This window comes from Schistocerca nitens, chromosome 2 (genome assembly GCF_023898315.1).
Source record: "Schistocerca nitens isolate TAMUIC-IGC-003100 chromosome 2, iqSchNite1.1, whole genome shotgun sequence".
NCBI lineage: Eukaryota > Metazoa > Arthropoda > Insecta > Orthoptera > Acrididae > Schistocerca > Schistocerca nitens.
The window spans coordinates 658965009-658982266 of NC_064615.1; the positions used below are offsets into that span (position 1 = coordinate 658965009).

At 40.7% G+C, this 17258-nt stretch overlaps 1 protein-coding gene across 1 annotated transcript in view; it reads right to left on the reverse strand.

The window, feature by feature from the left end:
- LOC126235227 (neuroligin-4, X-linked-like) overlaps positions 1-17258 on the reverse strand; it is a 332083-nt gene that overhangs the window by 30398 nt on the left and 284427 nt on the right. Inside the window, exons 8-9 of the mRNA XM_049943958.1 lie at positions 16794-16912; positions 14931-15077 (exon numbers count right to left, since the gene is read on the reverse strand). Coding sequence (XP_049799915.1) covers positions 14931-15077; positions 16794-16912 — 266 coding nt within the window. The remainder of the gene's footprint in view (positions 1-14930; positions 15078-16793; positions 16913-17258) is intronic.

A 17258-nucleotide genomic window follows, 5' to 3' on the forward strand; every position in this document is an offset into this window, starting at 1 on the left:
CATACGACGAACATATTCGTTGGGACAGTGCGGCTACATTTGGCGTTAATTCGCTATAGCAGCAGACGACCGACGCGACTACCTCTCCTAACAATAAAATATCGGCGGCAGCACCTCTCCTCCCTCCTGACCTCGTGATCGTATCTGTTAGACCGTAGACGACTTTAAAACCGTGACCTAGTCAGATGAATCCCGATTTCAGTTGGTAGCGTCCTAGTGTGGCGCAGTCCCAGTTGTTAAGTGGGCTTTCTACAAGCTGGTGGTGGGCTCCATAATGGTGTGAGCTGTGTTTATATGGAATGGACTGGATCCTGTTGTCCAACTGAACCAATCGTCGACTGGAAATGGTTACATTTCATTACTTGGAGCTGATTTTCAGCCATTCACGGACTTCATGTTCCCACACAATGGTGGCATTTTTATAGACGACAATGTTCCATGTCACCGGGCCACAATTGTTCGAAATTGGTTTGAAGAACAATCTGGACATTTCGGAAGAATGATTTGGTCACCCTGCTCGCCCGACATGAATCCCATCTGCAATTTATGGGATAAAACCGAGAGATCACTTCGTGCACAAAATCCTGCATCGGCAACAACTTTGCTAATTTTCGACGGCTGTAGAGGCAGGTTAGCTTAGAAATTCTGCAGGGGGCTTCCAACGATTTGTTGAGTCGTCGCCGGCCGGTATGGCCGAGTGGTTCTAGGGGAGACAGTTCCGAACCGCGCAACCGCTACGGTCGCAGGTTCGAATCCTGCCTCGGGCATGGATGTGTGTGATGTGCTTAGGTTAGTTAGGTTTAAGTAGTTCTAAGTTGTAGGGGACTGATGACCTCAGATGTTATGTCCCACAGTGCTCACAGACAATTTTTTGTTGAGTCGTCGCCACGTTGAGCTGCTGTATTTTGCCGGGAAAAGGGATGTCCGACATAATGCAAGCAATTATCCAATCATTCTTGTCACCTCATTGTATACTACCTCAGAAAGAAGAAGCGACGAAAAGGAAGAAGAATGTATAATGTGTTGTTTGCCCTATTAGAGATGGAGGTCAAAATATGGACGAGACAAACATAGGTACATGTGGAGAGAGATTGTGGTGGATTGTTGTTGAGGCTGAATCCCATCGGGTATGTCAGCACCTGAAAAGATAAGGAATCGCTTTTAAGACGAACACAGAGCGTCGGTATAGTGAAAATAACTACCAAGTTAGGAAACTTTTCAGACACAAGGAATACAGGTTTTCACTGTAAAACTGAACAGTATTCTTCCATTCTTTCTCGTTTAATGAGAGAACACATAGTGAGGTATGAAATCTACCATTATAGCAAATAAAAAAAACTTTTCAGTAAGCACTTTCTTAATCGACATGCGAAAAACTCTCAGCTTAGCCGGTAAAGATCAGTGGACACTCATATAAAATGAAAAGCAGAAATAAATTCTTACTTTATGCATAATAACGCAAGTAAGAAAAGATAAATGAAACTAAATATATCAGGCCAATTGTGCGTCATGTATTTTTGGTAAAGGTTGGTGGAATAAACTATTAACAATACTGTGAAGAATAGCTATGACGTATCGTACCGTAGAATGTGTTTACAAAACGAGTTTTAAGTAATAAAGCTTACGGATACGTTCCTCATATTAAGCATGTAGTTTCGAGTAACATTGTATCATAGATGTGCTTTCGTTGTTTGTCGTGGGTGGCCGATTAAGACACAAAAAGAAAAAGACAGTATTATAAGATGCGTATAAAGGCATAGACAATACAGACAAATCCGGAAATACAAAAATATGAAAGTGCGAGACGAAGGCAGAAAATACACGTTAGTTCTGTGAGTTACAGAATTTATTTACTGGCATGCTGAATGCAAGAATCGACAGGCTACAGAAAACGGAACTACGACTCCCTGAACATCAGTGCGGGCTTAGTTTGTGTCATCTAGGTAACGACATAACTGAATATAATTTCTGAAACGAACAAACTGAGACAGCTGTATTAAGCTTTAATGTAGAAACGGAATTTGTTGGTTTAGAGTATTGGTCGAATGGATGTAAAGGCATAAGGGATTTGCAGTTTTGTGAGTTAAGTCTCAAAAATTGGGTAGGAAGCAGCTGTTAGCGTCTAAAACCTAGAGATGTAGGGGGACGTCAACAATAACTACACCATACACACAAAGGAGTTCTGCGAGTTTCTGAATTTAATTTTCCATTTCCGGCAATTTTTCCTTAATTTTTCTAACACGACGTCGTTTCGTTATCGATGTTTTAGAAAACGCAGGGAAGAAATAACGAGTATGGAAAATAAAATTTATAAACCTGTACATCTCCTTCGCGTGTATACTTCGCAATGGATGGAGCAGAGAAAAATTTTCTAAGCTGCCTCAATGGGTAATGCAATAAGTTAGGCTATACAAGCTTAAAGAGCAATGAAAATACAGAAATGAACAAATTCACTGTGGAGAAGAAGACGTGAGGTGCGGCCTCAAATTAACAAAAGGCTTAAGACTATCTGAGGAAAAGAATTTTCACATGTAATTTTTATGTGATATTATAGATGCAGAAACAGCGGTACCGTGAATGTGAGGAATAGGCAGTTACGACAGGAGTCCCAGGAAAGTGAAGTATCACATTTGACCAATGAGCACGAGGACTGTATAATTCGCATTTTGCCGGCCAGGGTTGGCCGCGCGGTTCTAGGCCCTACAGTCTGGAACCGCGTGACCGCTACGGTCGCAGATTCGAATCCTGCCTCGGGCATGGATGTGTGTGATGTCCTTAGGTTAGTTAGTAGTTCTAAGTTCTAGGGGACTAATGACCTCAGAAGTTAAGTCCCATAGTGCTCAGAGCCATTTGAACCATTTATTTTGCATTTTGCCCTCAGAAAAAATAATGGGGTGTTCATGTGAGACTAGGTTAAGATGTGAAATCGTCTGAAGAATAGTATCGTATGACCGTACTGACAATAGGAAAACCAAAAAAGAAGGAGCTCCAGGTATTTGAGATGTGATGTCACAGAGGGATACTGGAAACAAATGGATCATGAAACAAGAATTGAGGAAGTTCTTCACAAAACTGGCGATGAAACGATTATTTGGAGAATACTGTGTACGAGGAACAACTACGTGATAGGACATTTGTTAAGACCTAAAGAAGCAACTTCTATGAAACATGAAGGAGGTGTGGAGGGTAAAATCTTCATTGAGAAACGGGTACTGGAATATGTCCACAAATAATTCATGATGTTGGACAAAAGTGCTACCTTAAGATGACGAGACTGGTACAAAATACGATATTTTGGTGGATCACATCTAATCAGTAATAAGACTAATGACCTATAAAGAAAACGTTAAAGACAGCAAATACGTAGAGAGGTAATATTTTTTATTCTAGAGATTTGTGGAATAGAGCAAACGTGATACAATGTCAGGAATGTTATTACGGAGTGGTCGAGTCTAGAGAGGCACTATTCGTTAGATAGTTCCTTTACATAAAATATGTGAAATAATCGTGTGACTAATTAAATACAATCGTCTTACAAAAACCTAAGGCTGATTGTGATGTAAAATAACATAACGTTGGGTTTGAGATGGATTTTTCTGCCACTTGATAATTGTGTTTTGTTCAGAGGCTACCCAAGTGTATTTCCTGTTACGAATGCTCTTTACTGTGGGGATATTTTTTAAGGCCTGCTGTTGTTCACGTCCTCCATTTCCGTAGCTCTGCATGAACAATGAAAATGTACGTTCACAGCCACAGGAGACACTATCTTGAATTATTTGTAGGAGTTTACTCAGTGAATTAATCGAATCAGCAAGAGGTACTTACAGAAATATTTTCAGAGATGGAAGACATTCAGCGATTTTTCATATCGCTTTTGCTTAGAGTACTAGGACGCTGATACAACACTCACCCACGTAGAGATTTATGGTGAATACAGCCCGCCTTAATCACAAAACACGGGAAATTGAACAAACAGTGTCACAACAATCAGGAGCTTGCATGTGCGGACAGAAATATACTCATACACACACACGCCAACCTACCCACCAAACTATCCATGAACACACACACACACACACACACACACACACACACACACACACACAGGAAACACAAACAAAATGGTTCAAATGGCTCTGAGCACTATGGGACTCAACATCTGTGGTCATAAGTCCCCTAGAACTTAGAACTACTTAAACCTAACTGACCTAAGGACGTCACACACATCCATGCCCGAGGCAGGATTCGAACCTGCGACCGTAGCAGTCGCGCGGTTCCTGACTGAGCGCCTAGAACCGCTAGACCACCGCGGCCGGCTAAACACAAACACACACACACACACAAATACAAAAACAAACACACACACACACACACACACACACGTAAATGCCGACCTAAATTCAACACCAAAGCTGCATGTCTGTAACTCTCTATTTTGTTACAAAGTACTTCTCAACGACGCCGAAGGTATGCATCACTTCTGCAACATTGTATCATTTTCAGATTGGGACTTTAGTAATGATCTCGATCGCTGATAAGGTGTGGCCATAGGTAGCAAAACTTTTATTGAAATACAACGAAGCCTGAAAAGAATTATTACAGTTGACCACCCCGTCAAAGAATACCGACTATAGAATTCTCCTGTTTTATCAGCGACATCTTGAAAGAATTTTTACACGAACTGTTACTTCGAAATCCCTCAGTACATGTTTACCTCTTGTCTTCGCTAATTCTATTTGCCTTCCCCATTGAGGTTTATAGTCGCCAAGTATCACTGTGAATTTAAAACTCTTCTAGTCGAATGTATACTTACTTTGATGTGATCTATGACTGATTGGAACTTAGCATTTGACGAAGTGTGTTTGTTTAGCTAGGTTAAACTAAAAGAGCTCTTAAGTCAAATAACAGAAATCTTTAGCTTTGGTAGTGGTTTTGTTGTCTATATACATAAGAAGTCTTCATTCAAAATCGATTACCTCGGCTTTCTATTTACCATTTTTCGAATTATGCAGGCATGTATAGGAACTGAAGGGCACTAGACTACTTGTTCTCTACGACGATGGATACTGTAAGTTGGAGTGGAGTATAAAATGTTGCCAAAGTATATCGTATTTTGTTTTATTGAAATCTGTACATGGCTATGTTACTTGTCAATCGTATTCGTTTGAGTTAAATAGCATAAATCTGTGGTCAGCTCGAAAAAGTATCATCCTGGATGTGACTTTTGATGTACTTTAATTACTTCTCTCAGGATGGGAGACTTCCAAGCGTAATGTGTTTCTTATGCTGAATTAACTTTTTATGTGCATGTACCCTTTTACAAGGTCCAGTCATGTTAATATGACCACATCCAATTTTCGACGTTGAAGTGCAATAACACTCAGACGGCAGGTGTCGGCACCATCAGCGGAGGGCATATGAAGCGTGTCGAGGAGACGCGTAAAAGAGTGCTGTCGTTGTCACACTGCGTAAATGGAGCGATTTATCTGATGTCCTAAAAGAAACGATAATTGGATTTCAGGCAAAAGCTGGAAGCATTCCTGAAATTGCTATGTTTGTTAAGTGTTCGCGTGTTACAGTGGCTAAAGTATACCGTGTATGGCAAAACACCTGTATTCGAAATCGGCGCCGAGGCACTGTGATGCACCACCGGCCATAGACCACAGGGGTGAACGACGGTTGGGCAGATATGTATGGGCGAATAGACGTTCAACTCATGAGCAACCGACCACCCAGGTGAACCAAGGAGCTACCGGAAGTTTATCCTCAACGAACGCTCAGCGAACGTTGTAGTGTCTGGGCCTCCGCAACAAGCGACTGGATCATGACCAATGCTGACTACTGTTCATCTGCGACAAAGCCTAGAATTTACACTCCAGTACAGTAACTGGACGTCCACTGGGTAGTGACAGGTGGCCTTTTCTGATGACTCCCATTTTATGCACTATCGGAGAAGTGGGCGTTGGAACGTATGGCGTGAAACGTCTGAAGGCTAACGCTCTGCAACAATTATAGCCTGGGGAATGTTTCGATTGCGTTACTTAGCAAGCACAATGGATGAACACAGGTATGCATCTATACTTTGGAATCACGCCCACCACTACAAGCAGTTTGGGTTTCTTCGGCTCGACACTGTCTACCAGTAGGAAAATGGAGCGTGTCACACAGCTCGCAGTGTATTTGCGTGGTTAAAAGAGAGAGCACCAGCATAATTTTACCGTACATCTCTGGTCATCAAACTCCCGGAATTTAAAGTCAATCTGTAGGACCCTATGGGCCGGGCTCTTGGCACCATAGATCAAAATTCAAATTCAAATGGCTCCAAGCACTTTCGGACTTAACGTCTGAGATCATCAGTCCCCTAGTCTTAGAACTGCTTAAACCTACCTAACCTAAGGACATCACACACATCCATGCCCTAGGCAGAATTCGAAACTGCGACCGTAGCAGCATCGCCGTTCCTGACTGAAGTGCCTAGAACTGCTCCGCCACAGCGGCCGACTTGGCACCATGGATCCTCAACCGAGTTACCCAGCGCACCTGCCCACGGCACTGGAGTAGAAATGGCTATCGGTACCTTCCAGAATATACTGACTCTCTACCTGCACGCCTCGCAGCGATCTGCGCTACGTAAGATTTTTATTCAGGTTTCTGGACACTGTAATTATGTGGTCTTATACTGTCCACTCAACTTTTTTCTATTTCAGCAACTCATCTTATTATTTTCATTAGCTCAGCAAGTACCAGTCATTCACGTCAGAGTTATATTTTTTAATAGCTAGTATGGAATAAAATGTTTGCACTTTAGACACCATATACGGACGTGGGTCATAATCTGAATACAACGAGTGCTGTACAGTAAATACTACGGTATTCCTATGCATCTCCAGGATTTCATAAGATACCTACGCGAAAACAACATCATATACCGGAAAATGATACACATCAATGACTAGTTCATCTCTCCAAGTTTCGATTCGTTATTACAGTAGGAGAGAGGCGTGTCTGATCACGCAGACAGACAATACATTCCGTACCGTAAATTAGTTCATACCTGCAGCTAGGGAACAGAATTCCGAATTTGGCTGTGTCAGTGTCTTCTGTGTCAGTGACTTCTGTGAACAGCGTGCATGTATTGACGTTGCCGAATCGTAAACGAAGCTCACAATGAACGCCTGTAATTTAAGAGCTTGGAAAGATGCTGTCAACAAGTGTATGTACTAAATCTTTGCATTCGTGCAATGCGTAACCAAATTCATATCTATCAAACATAAATTTAAACTGACAACCTGCAAGCGGCGATGTTACAGAATTTGATTTTACTCTGATGCCTAGATATGCCTGTGTAATGGACGCTCTTCATGCTGTGCTGAAATCTGTTTTATACAGTCAAGAGTTGATAACGATACGAAATTGTATACTCACGGAAACACATTTTTGTCTGAAAACAGCTTCACTCCATACGTTGTAAATGCGTTTTTGCAGCTTCGTTACAGCGACATCATTTTTGAAAAGACTGCACTCCTGGAATAACGCTCATTCAACGGAGGTCATCTGTCGAATACATAATGCACAGCCGGCTGGGGTGGCCGAGCGGTTCTAGCTGCTACAGTCTGGAATCGAACGACCCCTACGGTCGCTGGTTCGACTCCTGCCTCGGGCATGGATGTGTGTGATGTCCTTAGGTTAGTTAGGTTTAAGTAGCTCTAAGTTCTAGGGGACTGATGACCTTAGAAGTTAAGTCCTATAGTGCTCAGAGCCATTTCAACGATATTGCACTATGAGTTCTGTTTCGCTTTTTGTAGTTCAGCTATTATTCTGTAAATATGTTCCGAGATATAAAAGTACCTCAAGTGTTGAGCTGGAACATTCTGGAAGAAAAGAAAGAAAGGAGAGAGTAATGTTGGAAATTACGAACAGTGTGTTATAAAAACAGCAAGAATGAAAGATCATGAGTATACGACTCATATAGGAAAACATGTTGCAGAAAGAAAAACCGGTGAACACTGCTGATTAGTACTGTGCTATTGCGACTGAAAATAGGACAACAAAGTAGAATTTTATTCGTTTCGGTTCCTTCTACTTTGCGTGAAAAGTGTTTTGCAAGGCTCACAGAAAGTGACTACTATTACACTGCGGTTCTTCCAAGATTTGGACACAAAAACTAAACAGAATGGATTCTTAATTGTTCTTCTTGCTGCAAAATCAATATGTACTACAAGGACGGCCATGGGAGGTGAGTTCCAGGAAACGATCACAGACACTTCTGTACGATTTTCTTTTGCCAGTAAACATTAAACGACGTAAAGTATGCAGTACTGCTTTCGTTTCTCTTTTTGGTACAGCAGTGCAAAGAGTATCAAGACTTCAGTCATAAAAGCATGAGAAGATGGCTGCACAAGATATGCGACGATATGGTAATAAGAATCGTATAATGTGAAACTCCTTCACGATCACAAGCATTTTCTGCACCAGATTCATTGTACTCTTCATGTGAATTTAGATATTTGCACTCCAGGCTGAACACCAAGGCTATGATCGACTTGTCTAAAACAAAACCTTAAATTCTGGCATTACATACGTTTCAATCTGACATTCGGTCCACCACTAGTTGTCACATACATTAAATGCAAAGAACTAACACTAAAAATGAAAAGTTCTATGTTCAACGATACTACTAAAAGAGTAACTCTGCGCAGCTTATTGTACAGTATCATCGAGCTGTTAACCTCTCCATGAGCATGAAAATTGCTGAAGAATAATGCAAACATACTGATTTAGTTCGTGGTATTTGTTTTGCCTTCACGCAAAACTTGCCACTGCCCAATATGCCTACAAAGGATGCACTGAATCTTCAACAGCTATGGGTAAGTGTATTTGTATTCGTAACATGAATAATAATTATTCTGTAATGAACGTATACCACGAAGGCGTTGCGAAGAAAGGTGCAAATGAGGTGTGCTCCTTTCTCTTTGATATCTAAAAGAACACGTACCAGAAAACGTCAAACTGGTACATTTGTTTTCCGACGGTTGTGTTGGGAAAAATAAAAATGACGGTAGGATTCGAATGTGAAGTCTGTGCGAGACACCAAAAGTTTTGATAAAGTGTAACAATTTTTTTCCTTTTCGTGGACTTTCATATAATGTATGCGACATGAAATTTTGTACAGTGAAACTGGTAACTGACAGAGTTTATGCGGTTAAGGAATATCGTGAAATGATTGCCAGTGCTTCCAAAATCGTAGGTTCATCATAGAGCTACTAGAAACTAAAGATAACTAAGACTTCTAGAAGTGGTGGCCAACATTGTGCGGGTTATGAGGCTTAAGGAAGTTAAATTTCAGTCGTGTTCCTTTACGCATTTGGAACATAATAACTTACATTTAGCTTTGTGGCTTCTGAACACATGGGATGATTATAGACGCATACGCCAGATCTTTTATTTTTATGAATGTCTTTTGTTTGTAATTCTGAAAATGCTTATTCTGGATCAGTGGCTATTAACAGGAACAAAACCAAAGAAATTTGATGTTTACTTGATTATATTCCGCATGCTTATAGGTTTTTCTAAAGGGATTTGATGAAAATGCTCTTACATAACACTGGTGCCGCTGCTGCTGCTGGTGGTGATAATGATCAATGAAGCCATTTGGTACATAGTTTGATAAGAGTTACAATACTGTGAAAATGTAGGGGTAAAAAAAAGAAAAACCTTAAAACACGGCTAAAAACGTAACTTCACCATACATATGAATTGCTTCATCTTCATCTTGTTTTGGGCTTGATCATTTCAAAGAGGTTTGAAGACTTAGCAACTGCAGTGATGGCAAAATATGCATTTCATTCTGTTTTTTAAACTTTTGGCAAACCCATCCTATTACAGTCCATACAGTCACCCTCAGAATAGTTTCCTTCTATCCAGAAGCTTAAGATTTTAAAGTAAGGACATTTCAATAAAGACTGTGTCATATGTATTAGAGCTGCCTTTACATTTGTTGTCATATACTACGCGCGAACCACAGTAAAAGAAATGGTTTGACATAGTTTCAAAAGATATTCCTGTTCCTCAGAACTTGTGAAGAGCTCAACTAAATTCAACTGTGAATATAAATCCGAGACTTGGCTATAAAAAGTCCATTTCAAGGACTGCTCCACGAGCTCTGAACGGCGGTAAGCTATTCGCCGCGAGCGAGTAAAACCCGCCCTGCCGGAGCAGAGGGCCTACGTGCCCCAGATCGCCTGATTCGGAGGCAGCCGGCGCCCCCACGTGCCGACAGTCTGTTCCAGGAGCGCCCCTACTCGCCCCCATCGCATCGCATCGCATCCCCCTAACGACGCAGCTGCGTGCCGATGGCCGAATCGGGGCTGCGTGCTGTTTCCTCTAGGGGTCGCTTCCACTTCCTAACGCTTTACGCCGTCGTACGGACCCTTGTGAGATGGGATTGTGGTAGCGTTAGGCTGATTTTCATATTTTTAGTCTTAAGTTTTACATAAACACAGTCATTTAGCAATAAAAGGGGACCAATTGGTAACACTGCAAAGTATTTAAAGAATCCATCAAGATTTGTAAGATTACTCCGTCCTTATTTTCATTTCTTTCAATACTCAGAAAACTCGATACTGACTTTAAAAAGTAGTTAATGAAGAATTTATTCTTTTGGTCTGTTTACTTCACCTGACCGAGTGAGGTGGCACAGTGGTCAGCATTCGGGAGGACGACGGTTCAAACCCGCGGCCGGCCATACAGATTTAGGTTTTCCGTGAATACCCTAATTCGCTGAAAGCAAATGAAGGGATGGTTTCCTTACAAGGGCACGGCCAAGTTTCCTCCCGGTCCTCCACTAATCCGATGGACCGATCACCTCCATTTCTGGTCCCCTCCCCCAAGATCAAACAACCAACCAAGCTCATCTGATAAGTTCGCGTCTACTAACCGTGTCTTACATTCTACCAAGGTTTTACATGCCCAGTACCTTATTTACCGCAGTTTCCTCAAGCAACTACAAGAAAAATGTTAATAACATCTGTAGTGAAAAGAATGTTTGAAACTAGGTTTGTCTGTATCTGAGTCGATTTGTAATGCAGTGCTCAGTAAGACCCAATATCAATAAAGGTAACTGTAATAGCGGTGTTACTACTGTTCATCTTGAAGTTATCCCAATAATTTATATCAGACCTCGAACTGTAGCCGGACCATGTCGCCGCCCTGACACATGTTTTCCGCTGACCACCGGCCAACCAACTGCCTGTAAATTTCACAACAGAACAAGGCCCTCTTGATTGTCCTCGGTAAAAAATTAACACCATCTGCCTCCTGTTCCTGATTTGGTAGGACAGTACTTGTACAGTAACCACCAGTAGTACAAATTTTAATAATAAAGATAATAATAACAGCGGAAGTAGACGTTATAAAGAAAGTGATTTATTTTGATACAGTAAGTTTTACGAGAGAAATTCAGCTATGAGGGGCTGTCAAATGAAAACCAGGCATCCACATCAAAGGGACCATGGAATGGTTCCATTCAAAAGTAATCACTTTAAACCATTTATTCCACTGAGAGACGATACAATCAAATCATGTATTGTAGAACGCGGTAGGCGAAAGACAGTTCCACAACCACACTTATTCCTGCACACACTTGTCCTACTGAAGACGACGCCCGTCTTTTTATATGTCACCAATGGTGTGAAACTCACACAGTGAAAGATCCGGAAGATGCTCCAATGCCTCCTAACCAAATCGCTGAAGCATAGTCTTTGGCCGACTGGCAGCTTGGGTGCGGTCGTTATCGTGAAATATAATGCTTCTGTTCGGCAGTTTTCCGACAGCTTTCCGAATGACAGAGCCAACAGTGGAAACATCCCACATCTACCCGCAAAAGAAATCCAAATCTTTTTACACAAGTTTCGATAGAAATTATGACATTATTCTTCGATTGCAGGTTCCCTCTACACGTCGAGTTCCTCGATCGTGGAACCACTATCAATCCGCTGCGCCGTGAAGACACTGTGCAGAAACCGTGCACGCCATAAAGTCAAAACGCACTCGAACGCTGTCTGAGGAAATCATCATGTTGCACGATAAAATCGCTCTCGCACAGCTAGTTGGACGAAGTCTAGGCTCCAGCGATTTGGTTGGGAAACACTGCAACAATTTCCGCACAGCCATGTGATTTTCCCATCGTTGACTACCTGAAGACAGACAACTGTAAACGTCGTTTTCAGTCTGACGAGGGAGTGCAAGAGTCGGTGCGGGTGCGGACCTATTTAGTGGCTGATAGCGTTCTACGACACAGGATTCATCTTGTCTTCCAGTGGGATAAATGTCTTAAGCGATATTAAGTTGTGGCAGGTGCTCGATTTTAATTTGATTACCCCTTACAGATTTCTCAGCCTGGGACTCAATTGAGGATCATAAGGATACGTAATTGTGATGGGGTAAGGAGCACGTACTAGCTGACATCATTCTCGTCAGTAACCCCTGTCTTTCGTAGATGTAGATGTCATTCCGACCTGTCATACGGTGCAGCATATCCTTTACAAGTTACATTAATGCTTCGAAAATTATGTAGGTAAGGTAGAAATGATTCTGCTCTGATGAAACCGACAAGAGTGTCAAGATAGAGGAGACACATGAGGAACAGTATACGGCTATCTGTTGATATCGGGGGATGAGTGTATTAAGATGTCGGCACTTCAAGTATACTGCCAAAATACAGTAGTCGTGCATAAGATTGTGAAATATGATCAGAGTGGGAGACGCTACAAACATATTGTACCCAAGCGTTTATCACAACTCCGACTTTATCACAACTCCAAAAGGCGAGATAAAACATTGTCGGGTTAATAAACACAGCAAATATTCAAGTGAAAAACAAGCCTTTGCATCGTTACTTTTTCAGATATAACAGATTTTTGCCGGGAATTCGGAGAAGCAGATGCTTATTGTATTCTGCAATGTTTGAGAGTTCACTTCATTTTGGGAAACAAGTTCAACTTTGTTCGATTCCACAAGGTCTGTTCTAATGAGCCTAGAATGACAAAGCAGAACCGCTTGTGTTGTAGATGAACTGAATGTTGAAACGAAATTCTGGACGCATTTGGATAATTTAATCGACTTCAAGGTAGTTAGTCCGAGTGATATTATTAGCGCATATGTAGTATTTACAGTCGTACAGGATTTTGTGAAGATTCAAACAGAAGTACTACAGCCAGTATCATAAGCTGAGCCTGATTTCTGTCAAAACTGTTTCATTATTATGAACTAAAAATCAAAATTACATTATATCCTAACACTGCAAATGGTTTCAAGAAACAAATTTCAAAAGATATCTGTCGGATCAGTTCGTAAGACAGTATTAGAATTTAATGCGATACCGCTTTTTACGATACAAAAATAAACAATTATTATACATACGTACTGCTGTGTCTTACAGCATTTTTATATTGAAAACATCATATCAATACTAGTAGTTTCTATTCTGTCCATGTATTGTGTTGCAGAAATGCTGTGTCAAAGTCGCAGAAGTCGTCTAAACCGTGTGTTCAATTACATACGCAGGCAAATGTGTATGAGACGTAACTGAATAGATAACAGAAACGTTATGTACACGTGTTGGGGATTAGGATGGCGGGCGGGGACGCCGGAGTTTTGTGTGTGTGTGTGTGTGTGTGTTGTGTGAGGGGGGAGGGAGGCGAAAGGAGGAGGAGGGTCAAAGTATGCAAGATTGCGAGATAGCTGGGCGTGTAGATCGTGAATTCTGAAGATGATGTCAATTATTTTTATAGAAATTTAATACAAATTTCTAAACCTGTCCGTTTAATCTGTATCTTAGTGCACAGCTTTATAATTCAGAAGCAGCTCTTTCAAATGTGCTAGTAGAAAAAGATGTTAGAAACGAAGAATACAAGGGAGAAAGTGTTACAGATTAATGATACTTATACTAAGTAGTTAACTTTTTGTTTCGAAGGAACAGTCCTGTGAAGAATTTGTATCAGCAGTCTTGTCTCACAATATCACAGAAGTCGTTGAATGTTGTAGGTATTTAAAAGCGAAATCACAGCCTAACAATGAAACACAGATATGGTGGCATCAAACCATTCCAAAAATAGATTATCGTATAAAAGCCTGTAGAACTGCTTTAGGTACGTATTGACAGTTACTGAGTATGTTATACAGATTTGTTATCTTCTTCGATTCATAGAAAAGAGTATTACGTAGGTTAAAATTTACAAAGCTGACCCATACTGCCATGCAAGTACTAGAGGAGAGATAAAGCATCATTGTTGTTATATGCAAGTTATTACATATACTCGTTGAGTATTTAGGATGGGAACGATGTGCAGAATTCCACAATGCGAAACTGAGTCTACAATTATAGAAACGTGATGTTACTTATCGATCACCGTTTTATTCTATGTAGAGAGAAAAATTCCTTTTTCTCACTTGGCTCGCTCAGTTGTTGGTGTCATCCACATCACACACCTAACGTAGTAGTGGTTTACCCTGCAAATGACTGAAGGAGACTTGTGAATAGGTGCTGGGAATTGAGGAAAGGATCTTTTAGATGTCTAACACTACTACATATTTGTTTCTTAATTTTTTGACCTTTTGAAGTACAAATGAGCAAAAACATTTCGGCACTCTTTGTACACTAACATCATACTGTGATCTGTATGCCCACCATATTTTTTACCCAATACTTTCGTCTTGTTTTGGAGAATAACCCAATAATACTGTGCTTGTTATTTAGGCTTTCACCGCAATGTACAGTTTTGTTCTAGCGGCAGATATCGCTGTTTTGCTATATTTGTATTAAAGTGTGGGCACTTGGAGAACGTATACTCTGAATTCTAGTGTGATTGATTTCCGACATGACACACAGAGATGCTGCGCTTATTGAAGGGCTGTTTTGATGCAAGACTCACCTGAGTAGTAGGACTCGTCGCGCTCGTGGAAGTTGTGGTGCCGCATGCTGACGTCACCGTCGCCCGCCTGGTGCAACTGTGGGATGAGGTTCAGCCAGATGGCCATTTTGTGCCCGCGGTAGTGGCTCTTCATCCGAGGCTTCAGCGCTGTGGAAGATAGTGAGAGGTGCTGCTGTCAATTTCAAGTAAACAGGAAACTCGATAAAGTAAATTCGCTCTCAAGAATACTGAAGTTTTCCATTTTACGCTGCTTAGCACTACTGCAATGACGTGTGTCGTCAGGTTACAAAATCTAATGATCCATTTAACGTTAACGATCAGTTAGAGAGTACCGTACGTCATTATGATGTACGTTCGTCAATCCGTCGTTAAGGGCAACACCCCAGATGATTTCCTATGAAGTACATAAATCAACGATACTAATTCTTTTCTTCTAATCTTTTTTACAAAGAGAGGATCAACTGATCTGCTTGAAGGCTCTCTTCGGATGCACTCAATAAAATCCGACTTATCAATATTGCAGTCTTCGTTGCAAAAGAGAACTGCTTTCCGTGACTGGAGAGCATAAATCATATAGTTGCCGAACGTATAATTATAATGACAGTCAAACAGTCCACCTTACATCGTAACGGAATCTTAATACTTTTTACTTCCTCTTAGTTGCATATCCAATCGAAACTTTCCCAAAATATGAAGAGATATGTATGCAAAGTTTCCTTGATCTGTGTGAAATAAGAGGATGATAAGTATGTACATAGTCGTTTAATGACTGTGTATGCAGGCTTTTTAATAAGGATAGTTTTGCTGAGGATATTATCCAGTTTACTCTACAAGTGTTTTACCTTTTAGCTCCAACTAAAATACAGCATTGCGATAGTATAATATTTATAGATTCAGTCGCTGTTATGGTATTGCTTTTATAAATATGAAGTAAGGAGCAAACATTGATGTCAACAGTACGTTACATATTCCTATTCTGGCTCTTAATGTTTAGGTTGAAGGCAACACAGAGAATGTTGCAATTTGGCATTCAAAAACTCAATCCGATGTGCTCATTCTTCTATTTTACTGACTAAAACTAACATAAAAATAGTGACATTCTTAGTAAGATACACAAGTAATTGACAAATAGCTCCCTATAGTAATCCACTTTGTAGTGTCTTATTAGCTATTTAGGAGTTTCAGTTACGACAACGGTAAACGCACAAAATTAAATAGATTACCAGTTAGTATCGGGGCTACTATGTACAGTGTTGCAGGAAAATTACGAACAGATACTTAACTCAAATTTCATAAAGTTATGAGAGTACTTGTTTTTCTTTGAGCAGATGAAACAGGGATAATCACCAAAATGCCATACAGAGGCAGCACGTCAGTCAATATGTATGCAGCACTGTGTAATATAATGAAAATGGTAGATAATTGCATAAAGCTTTAAGAATGAATAATAAAATAAAAGATGGCTTAAGGAAGTCATAGGAATACAGCAGAATACCAAAAAGAGTTTAAAAGTAAGTGGGTCGAGGGAATATTCGGAGATCAAGCCTAAGAATTAGTGGCAGCAACCAGAACGACTCACGATGTCTAAACTACAAGGAAGTCGAAGAGCAGAAAAGAGAAGAGGTAAACACATTATATAGTTACCATTCAAAACATTACATCCGTAAATGCACTTTGTTTGGTCCTATTATTTCCTCACAACACGTAACTTCAGTTTGTTGTTTCGGCAACCCATTGTATATGACTGACTGTCAATATAACAAATGATGTAGGAAACAAAGCTGTAGTGAAGCGTAGACGAATCTAGGAATATATCACTGAGCACACACGATCGAGAGAAAGGCGAGAGCCCGCCAAACTCACCTAGACTGAGGTACTGCTGGTTGCCGGTCTCGTAGGCGTCCCAGTGCAGCGCACGGTAGCGGGTCTTCTCCTGCGGGGTGCCGTAGTCCGTGTTCTGCTCACGGGGCTCGTTCGGGTCCCTGCCAAACCAGTTGCCAGTTGTGTTTAATCTCTCGGGAATTACACCAGCAACATATAGAGCACATAACATTCATTACTATACTGGTACGGCGACCGACAAGTGTAGTTTGTACCAAAAATAACAGTGAAAGCTGAGATAGTGATAATATAATGATACTAGAAGCGAAAACATTTTCTGTGAACATATGCTCTCGAAGGAGCCAATGTCTACATAAGTGCTAGTTTCTGCTTATAAACCACCTCTCACCTCATTTTAAAATATTTTTTTACTTAATACAAATGTATTTGAAAGGCCAAATTTTCGATTAAGGCACGTCTAATTGTGTTAAAAATTCTCCCTTTACC